Here is a 13,114-nt window from a genome sequence, read left to right on the forward strand (position 1 = left end):
GCAATGTTTTATTGTCAATTTCACCCTATCTCACATTATCACTCTGACCCAGTTGGGCTCTCCTGCCAGGACAAAGCCAAGGATTTCTTTACCTCTGTGTGCATTTGTTCAGCACAATGCTGGGCCTGGAGTAGGTCTCTAACTGCTGACTGAACAAGCTTGTCAATAGCCCTTTGTAAGCCATCAAACCCCCTACAGAGGCCAGATGTTCTGACCCCAAATCCATAGGCCTCTGGAGACCTGCCGCTGCTGACCACTTGAACTTAAGGCTCTGAGTGCGGAAGGAACGGGCCTCGAATGACACCCCTCAGTCTCTTAGCCTCAGCTGGCTCAGTAAAGTTTTTCATTATTAGCTCAATCACATAAAATTAACTCAAAATGATGTCTTTCAATTAATGATAGGGCAATGGGGGATGGGGAATGTGTGTGTTTGTTAAAACAGCAGGACGACCTGAGAGAAGGGGGTTTAACAAGAGCAGAAGCAGCTGGCCCCGGGCTCTCAGCTCACTCGTCCTCATTAGCGTCTCGGGTTTCCAACCAGCTGCTAATTGCTCCCTTATTTCCCAGTCACAGGAAGCCCTTGCTACCCCAGCTGCAGGGCGGCAGACCTGTCCTCTCCTCCCACAGAGGCAAAGACGGAGCAGGCTGCTCCCCCCACAGCGAAACCCGGTCCACCTCACCTGGACTCTGCGGACACCCTGGATGCAAGCGGGACCAGGGAGCCAGGGGGATGGCCATGCTCTCGGGGGAGGGGTCCGGGGGTCAGGTCTGCTCCCCCACCCTCACCTTCCTCAGGAGCTCCGGTTTTCTGAGGGAGGCCGATATGATACGAACGATCGAAAGTTCAAACATATCCTCTGGCAGGGAGAGATTTTTCCTTTTTTGGATCATAATGAAATATGTGTCTACTCTTCACCACCCTAGTTAAAATAGCACCTGCTAACCCCTCAGCTTGGGTGTACTTTACCCCCGCCCTGCTTTATTTCCAGCATGCCACCGGCGTCATCTGACGGGCTCTGTCTTCTCAGTCAGTGCCTGTGTCCCACGAGGACTGAAGTCCATTGAAAGCAAACAAGCACTTACACATTGGCCTGGCTCTACACATATGCATACACACAAACACACACATGATCATGTAAGTGTGGAGACACACACCCCCAATTCTCATACCGACACACAGGCCTTCACACAAACACAAAGGCACACGGTCCTGGAGAGCCATGTAATCCATGCAAGGTACACAGTGCTGAAAAGACATACCATTCTCCTGAATGATGTCAGAGGCACACTGCTCGAGGACAGACATGTTTGCCAAGATGGTCACAATCTGGAAAAGAGAATTGGGAATCTGAAAAACGGGCACCCTGGAGCCGGACGGTGCTCTCTATAGACAGGGGAGCCCGGAGCTACGAAGCTTTCCTTTAGCTTATGGGTCTTTCCATCTGCATGACCCATCTTCCCATGGTATGGCCTTCCGTCCCCATGGGCTCCTGCCTCCCACATGTGCCTCCCCCAGTCACTGGTTCCCACTCAGCAGCATGTGGCACTGGGGTGGCCCCTGGGGGCCCCAAGACTCCACTGGAGAAAGCAGTGTGGCTTGAGTGAAGATGGGGGGCCCATCACCTTTCTACTGGGTATACCTAGCTCCAGATCCTGAAATGCAGACAGAACCGGCTGACTCCTTCTTAGCCCCTCCCCTGGCTTGGGTTTCACTCATCCTAGCTTCTTCCCCTGATAGTGAACCCCACCTACTTTCAGCCTGAAATTAATGGGTATCAACGTCAAGTTATAGGACATGAGTAAGATTACAGGGCAGCATTACACCACAAGTGTCATGTATTGTATGGAATCTGGTGAGAAAGTTCTTGCTCAGCTGACTTTACGAGTCTGCAGTCTACGATCCTTGCCTGTTGGTCATCCCTGAAGGGCTCTGTCTGTAGTGAAGATATGATGAAGTCAGGTGGATAACGAGCCTGGTTACAACCATGTGGGCTGGGTAGCCAATAGCCCACCCCACCCCGACCCCTTGACATAGTCAAGATTGCAGAGACAACTCACGGCCCAAAACTGGATTAAGGAATGGGCCATCAAGGGACCGCTTATAGACCCCCAAATTGTAAGATGCCAAAACACCACTGGAAAATGTTGGAAACTTGGTGCCTATTAACTCAGATACCACCCAAGACACTGCTCCAGACATAAATGGCAAAATGAAACCCACCCACTGCCATAGAAGCAGACAGCACTCTTGAGTGGTAATTTAAATAAATGATAAAACAAAACAGAAAACACTTCTCACTGGTGCAGTCCTATCTCTCTCCAAAGGGTTCTTCAAAGCTTGTGAAACATTATAACTGGAGGCCATGTCCCCACCTCTGAGGCAGCAGCTGACAGTCTACGGAGGACAGTTCTAGAACTGGATAATGCATAGTAATGTGCTGTTTACCAAGAAAGAGTATTATCTAGATTTTAATTGGTTCAATACTGGCATATTATTCTGCATAAAAAAATGCATATAACAAAGCTCTTCTTCTGCACAGAAAAGAAAAAGTTTGCCATATTAATAGAGTATCTACCCCCATCCCCACTAAACATACTGAAAAAGGATATGTATGCTTAGGCTGCTGTGTGTCATCCCTGAGGCTCAGCCCTGGTCAGGGGCCTGGCTAAGCATGCTGGGATGGGCTGCCAGGGGAGGAACGAGAGAATACCCCCAAAGCTCTATCCCATAGACAACTCTGCCCCTCCCCCCAGATGTTCTATGAAGGCTTCGTCCCTAGAAGCTCTTTTTCTTCCTCTTCTCAGACAGTGAGTGTGTATGGGCTGAGGGGAAGGAGTTAAAGGAAAAATATAGGTCACAGATACAGTTAAAACATGGAAGGTTCCCCAAGAGGCTTAAAGTGCACAGTCTTATGAGCAAGGAAACGAGAGGCCAAGTCTGGGTCAGACTGTGGTTCAATGGCCTTCTATGGGCCGTTAACAGTAGCAGGGTGCTCAACCTCTCTTCCCACCACCCAGACCCACCATGCCCCAACCGTCACCAGCCAGCCATTCCAAATAAAGACACTTCCTGGACACACAGATCCAAGTGGGAAGGTCGGAAGCAAGGAAGGAAGGACAAAATAAAAAAGGAAAAGGAAACCTTTGTCTGCAGCACCAGGTTCATTACGCGGCAATTACTAGCTGTGTCACGGGCCCAGGTAGGTCTTTGTGCCAGACTAATTTAGATCCTGTTAATGAAAATTACTTCCTCTTTGCAAAGCCTGTACCCCATGTGGTTTTCTGAGGTTCAGATGAAGTATTCAATTAAGCACAATTTGAATAAATGCCAATTATGCCCTGCTTTGAGTCCCCCTTCTGAAACATCCTTGCATGTGCCCTGTGAAGTAGTGGGGAAAGCGAATCAATACTTCTTGAAGTCAAGTGCAGGAATGGGATTTTAGGAACAAATGGTTTACCTTGTTGGAGACATGATAACAATGCCGTCAGGGGATAGTGCAAGAGCTGGGAAGTTTTCCCCTTGGCCCAGGCTGATTTAATCCTGTCTTAATTAATTGATTTTCAATTAAGTTCTAATCCTCCTGAGTGAAAGGGCACTATTCCCTCTGCAGTTAATTGGTGAATACAGAGGATATCAGTCTCAAGAGACGCCCCAGGTGAGAGGCAGTGCAGCGTAATGGCTAAACACAGGGATTAGCCTAGTTCCAAATCCTGGCTTTATCATTTCTTTTCCATAGGATCTCGGCCATGGTATTTAGCCTTTCCTTGGTTGATGAAGGTGTATTAGTTTTCTACTGCTGCTATAACAAATTACCACAGGCTCAGGCTTAAAACAACACAATCTTCCCTTGTAGTTCTGAAGGTAAGAAGCCTTCCACAGGTCTCGAGGAGCTAACACCCGACTATCAGCAGTGATGCATTCCTTCGGGAGGCTCTAGGGCAAAATCCACGTCCTAGCCGTTCCTGGTTTCTATTTTTTTTTTTTTTAAAGATTTTATTTATTTATTTGACAGAGAGAAATCACAAGTAGATAGAGAGGCAGGCAGAGAGAGAGAGAGGGAAGCAGGCTCCCTGCTGAGAGCCTGATGCGGGACTCGATCCCAGGACTCTGAGATCATGACCTGAGCCGAAAGCAGCGGCTTAACCCACTGAGCCACCCAGGCGCCCAAGATTTTATTTATTTATTTGACAGAGAGAGATCACAAATAGGCAGAGAGACAGACAGAGAGAGAGATGAGGAGAAGCAGGCTCCCTGCTGAGCAGAGAGCCCTATGCGGGACTCGATCCCAGGCCCCTGGGATCATGACCTGAGCTGAAGACAGAGGCTTAACCCACTGAGCCACCCAGGCGCCCCCGGTTCCTGGTTTCTAGAGGCTACTCGCATTACTTGGCTCTCAGCTCTCTGACCTCTGCTTCCTCACTCGGAGCTCACTTTCTGACCCTGCCCCTCCTGCCTCATTGTATAAGAACCCTTGTGGTAAGGTTAGACCCGCATCGATAATCCAGGGTAATATTCCTTTACTAATATCCTTTATCACACTCGCAAAATCCTTTTGACCACATGACATAGAACACAGGCTTGGGGGATGAGAATGTGGACCTCTTTGGGGATGTGTGTGTCATTATTTGGTCTACAACAGGATAAATGTATAACATGATTCGTAAGATAGTTACAAGCATTCAATGAGCTAATATTTTGTCAAACACCCAGAACTTCTGCTAAACAAAATGAGCATAACTTCCTTCTGGGAAACAGAGCCTGAAAGTATCCAGAGCTTCAAGGATTATGTAAAGGAGTCCTAACCAATGCAGCACCCCCTGTTTCCAAATGTGCTGTTAATGGGAAATCATTCCTGAAGGGAGGCGAGATCCCAGAACAGAAGGAGCCCTTCCCAGTGGAGAACCCCCACACCCCACCACAAAAAAACTCTGTGCTCATTACCTCTGTGGCATTTTTCCTTTGGCCTCCCAAAGACTGCCTACCTTAGAAAAACTGGGGGGAATAGCAAATTGGCCCAGCCAATTAGCAGGGGACCTCCCATGTCACTGATTCAAGAAGAAATGCCCCATGTGGTAAGAAGGAAGTTGTTAAAGCCTTTTGATGTCAGCACACACAGAGAGAAAAAGGTTTACTTCATGCTGGCCTAGGGCAGATGCCCCTGGAACACTTGTCTGCAACTGATCCCAAGGCATGAACCAGGCTGGTCTTACATTCTCAACAAAGCCTGCCTGTGATCACACTCTGACTCTATCTCTGTCCCTTTCATTTTCTATCTTGTAAACTAACATTTTTTACATTGTAAACTAGGGAGACCATATCCTATAAAAATCAAGTGAGGATGATCCCGAATAAAAGGAACAGGTGTGCTCATATGAGAGAATTCACAACACAGAAAATCTGAGATGCATTTAATGAAAAGTTATGATTGCTTTTATGCTGTGCAGTAATTAGGACAAAAAGGCCAACATTTCACATGACTGTAATTAGAATTACTCTTTAATTGCTAGATGGAATATTTAGATTTCTACCATCACTGTGTTAACTCTCTAAAAGCTAGAGCAACAGTGTCAACAGCAGCCAGCAAAATCTCTTTCAGCCTCTAGGGGGAACCCAGTGCTTCTCTCTGTCCTGCTTTCGTCCCTCCTTACCATTTTCTCTACCCCCCCCCAAAAAACCAAAAACAAACAAACAAATAAAAACAAAACAAAACAAAACAAAAACAGTCAAGGGGCGCCTGGGTGGCTCAGTCATTAAGTGTCTGCCTTCGGCTTGGGTCGTGGTCCCAGAGTACTGGCATCGAGCCCCGCATCAGGCTCCCTGCTCAGTGGGGAGCCTGCCTCTCCCTCTCCCACTCCCCCTGCTTGTGTTCCCTCTCTCATTGGGTCTCCCTGTCAAATAAATAAATGAAATCTTTAAAATAAAGGAAAAAAAACCAGTCAAGACAAGGACACAGGACACCGGACACTGGTCTGAAGAATTCCGCTTCCAAGAGCGGAAGGATGTGGTCTCTTTGAACGCACTTTCTTCCCCAATGCCAGGGAGACAAGGCAGTGCAAGGGAAGGCGCAGCCTCTGCTTCTCTCTCCTGAGCCTCTCACTCTATCTGCTAGGCATGGTCAGGGGCCAGGGAGCTGGGAACTGGGCAGGCCTGGACACCAGGAGCACCTGCCTAGGCCCGAGAAAAACACAGATCCCACTCTCAGGAACTTGGATCTTCCAGACCCAGCCTTCCCTCCTCACCACCAGAGAGACAAGACAAGAGGGCTGGGATTTGGACTCAGGAAAGAGAACCACAAAGGCCATAACACTGTCTTGGATGTAGGTCCCAGGCTGTTGGTGAACTAAGCCATAGGACAGTGATCGGGGATTGCATCGAGGTTGGGGTGTGCGCCTCATAGGATCGAGAACGGGTAAATGCCAGATTACAGGTTCTGTGTTTAGTGTTCCCTTGGCTCTGTAAGAGGGGCAGGTCAGGACTGGGTGTTGTGATGCTGGTTTAGTCTTTATCAAAAACCCCCGAAACCCCACTCCCCGATCCACACACACAACTTGCATTTACCCACACAGACTGGAGCAACACATGCATTGCCTGACTCCACACTACACGCACCACCCCCACATCACCTCCATGTTTGGCCTCACCCTCCTTCCCCAAAGCTGACATTCCATCTCAGACCCATCCCAGTTCCTGGTTCTATCACAGACCCCAGCTCCATTCATCACTGAGTATCTGCTTTGCTTCCGACTACTTGATGAGCCTTCTGTCATCTAATCATCATAATGACAGGAAGGGGGAAGAAAGAGATTATCCCCATTACACAAATGAGGAAACCTATGGCTCAGAGAAGTTAAGTGATTTGTCTAAGGTCACACAGCTAGCAAGTGGCAGAGCCAGGATTTGAATTTGGGTCTGTCTGAACCCAAAGCCTCTACCATTACTACTATGTTCCGTGTGTCACATAGGTATATAGAAGGGTTTTATACAGTAGAGAGGGGCCTTTGCAACGTGAGTCGATTATAATCCCTACTAACTGGCATTTCTGATAATGGGTTCCCGATGATAGTATTCACAATGAGTTTTCAGAAATGCCACAAAATCTGAACATTCTAAAATACAAACCAATGCAATGTGCGTTTTCATGGGAAGCAGAAACCGGTACCTTCCACCTCTATGAAAGCAATTATTTCTGAAAGGTCACAGAAAGTCATGCTCAGGGAAAGCTTCTGTGGTGGCCTAGATCAGATAACTGGGTCCCTGTCATCTTAGGTTGCCACTGCCTTGGGGCAGAGCAGAGATGAAGCAGCCCCAGGTCGTGGCTGTGGCTGGATTCCCTGGGCAGCGTGGCCCCTAGAACATAGTTCCCGGGAATGAAAACAGGCCATGCAGCTGTCTGGTGAGGCAGGGGGTTCTGGATGCATGACCATGTCCAGCTCCCCCACATTAGCAGCAGGGGTGGGGGTGGGGCGGGGGTGAAGAGTGCACACCCAAGGTAGCCCTCAGCCCTGTCCACAACCCAATGCTGGGTACAAGATGACATGGCAATCAAGGCTTTTGTCAGGCTCTTGAAGGGAATTCAGCTTGCTGGGGTGACAGGGGTTCTCACGGAAATGGCCATGCGGAGGTGGACAAAATAGAGATCCAAGACCCGGGAGCTCTGCACAGTCCTGGCGTCACTGGCAGACGCATTACCGGAAGCCTCGAGGCATTTAATTTCCTAAGTGTTTCAGGGGGCGGTGAGCACTTCAGTGCCTAATTCATCTTCGTTGTCTTCATTACAGAGAGCTCTCTGATCACTTTAATCCTCCCCCTGCCACAGGAAAGAGCCATTTGTTTCTTTAATGGGTGCGCTTTCCCTAGCTAAGTGGCTGCTCTGAGTCACCAAGTAGGTGGGCAGAAGGTGAAGCTGTCCTGAGGATGGAGAGGGTTGGGGACGTGCCAGGCCCAGACTTGGGGGGAAAGAGGGGAGGGTGGGGGGTGATGTGGGGGGAGCAGAGAGAGTGTGGCAGGAAGACTCCAGATTCAGAAGGAACTGCCACCTGCATAGAGTCTGACCACCTTCTCTCCTGGCCCTGAACCCCCTCGTTCCGAGGAATCCATGAGGTTTCAGGAGGGGGCCGGTTGCTCCTCATGATACAAAAGGGACCTTGGCCCCTAGAGCTGCAGGATGTCTGAGCTGGAAGAGACCATGACCATTTTACAGATAAGGAAATTCTAGTCTGGAGGTTCCCCATTCGGGGCTGCATGCCTCACATTTGTATTCATGTGTTTAGTTCATTCTTATTTCAACTTGGTGAAGTATGTCGTTTTCGACCCCATGGGCAGATGAGGCTCAGAGTGAATCGTCCCCAAGGTCCGTGAATAGAATAGTAGAGAAGCTTTTGGCCTATAGGGAAAAGCTTTTGGCCTCCAGAGAGCTGAAGCCATCCGGGAAGGCTTTCCAGAAGTTTCTGGGGGCAGGGGTCCAACAGGAAGCTGTGGCAGCTTTGACGAGGTGTTGGGGATGGGAGAAACAGACTGGAGCTAAGAAGCAGATAGGGGTGAGTGGGGTTGGAGGCTGGGGGGACCATCGGCTCAGGCACCTGGTGGAAGTTACAGGGGCCTAACACCCACCTGATCCACCACCCCCACCTGCTGGTAGGGAAATAGGATTCTGAGCATGACAGGGGTGGGACAGGGTAGAATTCTATCACCTTAGAGCTCAGGGCTCCAAAAATCCCCTCAGTCAATGTTTTCCAACACGTTTAGCCATAAACCCTTTTTCCCCAAACAAAACTTTATGTGGAGCTCAGATATACAAAAACTCTGAGAGAGGGGTTGAGGCCCCGAATCAAGGCTCTGCTCCAGCCCCTGCCTTTCTGGAGGCAGAGAAGGGAAGAAACTCTCTGCAGGGAACAATGTCAGACTGGGACACAGAATTCTAGAGGAAGCCCAGGGATCTCCCGCTGGCATCTCTGCTTCCTGGGCTATGCCGGCATGGGTGGGCATATAGAGGAGGGCCTCACAGTGGTCAGGAGGGAAAAGTGAGGTGGGGAGTGGGCTCACAAAGATGCTTCAAGGGCAACAAGTCTTGTCTAGAGCATTTTCCTTGACCTAGAATGTGACTAGCAGGATGGGCTTTGTGCTGCCCGCCCACATTGTCTCCCCCAGAACCTTTGCCCTGGCCTCCCGACCTCTGTCTTCATGGCTGCAGGCTCTTGGCCTGCTCCCGTCTGGGCCTGCTCACCTGATCCCGAGTGTAAGGCGTATCCACTCGCTGCTTGTCGCTGCAAGCCTCCAGGAGGACACGGATGGCATTCAGCTGCAGAAGCATCTCGCAGGCCATCGTGTCAAAAAAGGTGATGTTGGCAAGGGCTGCAGAAGCCAGCAGGAACACTTCCCCAGAGGAGGCCTCTTGGCACAGTTCTGGATGGTAGAGAGGAAGATATCAGCCTCCTTGCTAGGGTCCCTGAATCCGTTATCTCCTTCGGGTCCCGCAATAGCTCTGGGGGAAAGTCTGCGCAGGATACCCATTTTAGAGATAGGAAAGCAGTTGCCAGAGAGGGAAATTTATGTGTCTACATAAGTGGCAGAGCTAGGATTTGAATCCTGGTGTACGCCTTCTATTTACTCCCGTGTCCATTTAATCCTTAACCGGGAGAACACAGTGCATCAGGCCCTGCTGGTGTCTTGGGATGGCATGGTGAATAACACAGATCAGGGCTTTGCTCCTGTTAAGTTTACATCCTAGTTAAGTAGGTGGGAGAAAATAAGCTTTTAAAAAAAATGAATAAGATTATTGCAAATTCTAATGCGAGAAAGAAAAAGAACAAGAGCTAAGAGATTAACTAAAGGCCCAGTGGGGTGCATAAGGAAGGTTCCCCTAGGAAAGTGACAGCAGAGACTTTAAGGAGAAAATGAGGCAATCATGAGAGTATTTGGGGAAGAACATGTTCTAGGCCCAAGGAACCAGCAGCATGTACAAAGGCCCTGAAGCAGGAAAGAGCTCCCAGTCCATCTGTGTCTCCAGCAATGTACTCAGGACTGCTCCTGAATTTGCCTTAAGAAAGAAGCTGAAGTTAAAACATAAGGTCTCTGCCTTTCCAGCTGCCATCAGCAGAGTTTCAGGATTTCCTCTGGTCCCAAGAAAAGGGTCACATGGCTGTGGAAAATTCCTACACCAAGCCTTGGGATGCCAGGCTCTTTCTTTTGGATCCTAGTGGCCATGACCCAAACCTAACCAGAGCTCCCCAGTATAATCTGCAAGTGATGAATCTGATGGGTCTTTGCAGAGGAGGGAACATCCCCCACACCCTGTAATTCTCCACCATTTAACACATTTCCCCATGGGCTCCACTTGACCCCAAATGGCCTCCTGCCCCAGGAGAAGGTGTGCCAGCCACCCACTCCAGTGGACTCAACTTCGGACCCTCAGCTCCCACTGGAGCACCATTCAAGGTGCTGCTGCGTCTAGGTTACTCTCCTACTGATCACACCTCTATGAAAACATGGGGAGAGAAGCCACTCTTCAGGAAAATGTGCTTCCAGTTTCTGACATTGAAGCTGGCACCTCTTGTCCCTTTGAGTGAATACAGTTAACTGGTCCCTTCTTAAACAGGAACAGAATGTAATATTCATTGGGCCACCTGCTATGTGCCTTGCCCTGCACCATTAAATTCTGAGCACCCTTAACACAGCAAAGACTGGTCTCTCTTTGCAGGTGTAGAAGCCGAGGCTCAGAGAAGCTTGTAGCAGCAGTGATGTTCCCATTTGTTGAGTGTTTACTTGGTGCAGGCACTGCTGTGTACCGTTGATCTCCTGAAGCCACTCCACATTCACCATGATCCAACTTTCTATCACAGTTTTATAGTGGGAGAACTGAGGATTCAAATATGAAGCAATTTTCCCAAAATTGGGGAATTGAGGAATACGGGGTCATTGTTACCATCTAGACTCAAAGGCAGGTCGGCCCGATCTCAGTCTCCATTCTTTCGGCATCCCAGGCTGCCTCTTGTCACTAGGCCTCTTTGACTTTGCCCCAATGGTTTTCCTCCATATTTAGCTTTCAGTCCTACCAGGGAGGCAATTTCTGCCCTTGGGCAGTGCTGTGGCCCTCAGCCTAGGTGGGACCAACTAAGCAACTTGGCACCTTGATCTAATCCTCCAGGGCAAAGCAGCGGATTTGCCCAGAAATTCAGAACTCTGTGATTGCTGATTTCCAATGACTGCCCTCTCCTCTAATTTGGAGGAACCCCTAGGGACAATCCAACCTTTTCCAGGCCACCTCCTTTTACCCAAAGTTTGAAGTGAGACCACATGAGTCACTGGCCCACTTTGCTGTAAAGATTTCTTCTAGATCCAAACACCCACACTAATTCTCATGCAGTCACGGATGCCGCCAACACAGCAATTATTAACACAACCACCTAAGTGCCTTTTAATTTGGGTGCACATTTATTTAAACTACAGTCTGAGTCACCTGGGATGCGTTAGGAAGATTAAATTGAGGATTCCAATGACTCATTTATAAATGTTTCCAGGGAATAGCAAGAAATTGGAGGGCTATTTCCCACCAAAGAACAGAGCCCTGGCGTCCTGCCCAGGAAATTCATCCCATCTGCTGACTCTTGGAGTAGACTCTACAATGCATCTTCATCAGGGGGAAAGAAATAGAGAAGTTCCTCTTCTTCAGGAAGAAATCCAACCTGGACCAAAAAGTAGGGATGGAGATACAGCAATAGTTGGAAAGCTTATTTAGACTATATAGATTTGGGGATGTTTAGTTGTTTCTTGCTTATACATTGGGAGATTTTCAATAAAATTTAGGATTTTTGTCTTGTCTTTAAAAATTGGCCTTTCCTACATGGCAACTGATCAATGGGGAGTTTAACAGTGACCACCACCCACCCTTCATCAATACAAGTGATTTTCAGTTTCAGGCAGGATTCAAATTTTCTTATTTTCTTCTTCCATATGGCCCTCTTCAACCATTTGTGTTTCCTGCCTGGCTCTGGTGGAAGACTGAGGATGAGACTCAAGGCATAAGTGAATCCTCACAATGTTATGTTCCCTTAAGAAGGTTCCTCAACCTCTCTAGACCTAGGTTTTTTTCTCCAATTGAGTGAGCATTGAACTTTCTGCTCTCTTGAGTTCTCTCCAGCCAAGACTTTCAAGAGTTGGCTTCTAGGTTTTCTCAACTTTGAAGAAATGTAGATCCTGGCAAATTGAGGTATCCCAGCCTGGCCTGTGGGTGCCACTGCCCCCATACCTAGAATCAGCCATAAAGTCAGGGTAACTGATGACTCTTCTGTTCAAAGTCCTTGCAAATCTGAAAATTCTAGAGCTAGAAGTACTCAAGAGAAATGGCTCCAACCTCATGTTTGCTATATCAGGAAAATTGTGAAGGGCCTGCCCCAGGACTGCTGGTCAACAGCTGTTTGTTGAATAGATGAATGAAAAGACAAAAGTCACACTTGAATGTTCTGACTCCTAACCCAGTTTCTGTGCTGCTCCTATATTCATGCTACTCCAAATCTTCCCAGGCCTGGTTTGATGGTCCCAAGAGTGAAGGCTGGATTTTCTGATGAGACTAATTTTCATTCAGTTTCAATGGACATGGAGACAGTGGACATGGAGACAGTGACAGGGATAGGGGCAGAAGTAGAAACACACACCCTTGCCAGCACTTATAAAAGAAGGATGTGGTTTGCAAAACCAGTTTCCTGAGGATTTTATCTAGAGAAGTCTCAGCTTCAGCAGTTTTGGAAAGGGCAGCTAGAGGAAGAGAGTATTCTAGATCTCAGACTATGATTCTCCAGCCAGGAGTACACAAGTCTGAATGGGGGAATCCAGAAGAGTCAAAGCCTTCAAGGCCCTGGGCTGTGGGCCCAGTGGTGGGGTTGCAGGTGGTAGGCTGGCATATACCAGTGCCTTCCGAGAAGCTTCGTGCCCCTTCATTGTTGTCCCACTCATTGTCTATAATAGTCTGAGACTTCAGGAACAAAACCCGTCAGAGTCTTTCTGGTCAAGGATCTGAACCTCAAAATTCAAGGTCCTCCACATCTCCACGGGGCCTGTCCTGGTCTCTGTTCTGAAAGGTCCATTAATCCCAATGTGACCTTAACTCAAAGAGCTTCT

At 48.5% G+C, this 13,114-nt stretch overlaps 1 protein-coding gene across 1 annotated transcript in view; it reads right to left on the reverse strand.

Moving 5' to 3' along the window:
* The window catches only part of INSC (INSC spindle orientation adaptor protein), a 119,125-nt gene that overhangs the window by 11,143 nt on the left and 94,868 nt on the right, over positions 1 to 13,114 (reverse strand). The window contains exons 10-11 of the mRNA XM_013055857.2: positions 9,225 to 9,403; positions 1,261 to 1,327 (exon numbers count right to left, since the gene is read on the reverse strand). Coding sequence (XP_012911311.1) covers positions 1,261 to 1,327; positions 9,225 to 9,403 — 246 coding nt within the window. The remainder of the gene's footprint in view (positions 1 to 1,260; positions 1,328 to 9,224; positions 9,404 to 13,114) is intronic.

This window comes from Mustela putorius, unplaced genomic scaffold (genome assembly GCF_011764305.1).
Source record: "Mustela putorius furo isolate JIRA1106 unplaced genomic scaffold, ASM1176430v1.1 tig00003859_pilon_pilon_pilon, whole genome shotgun sequence".
In the NCBI taxonomy this organism is placed as follows: Eukaryota; Metazoa; Chordata; class Mammalia; order Carnivora; family Mustelidae; genus Mustela; species Mustela putorius.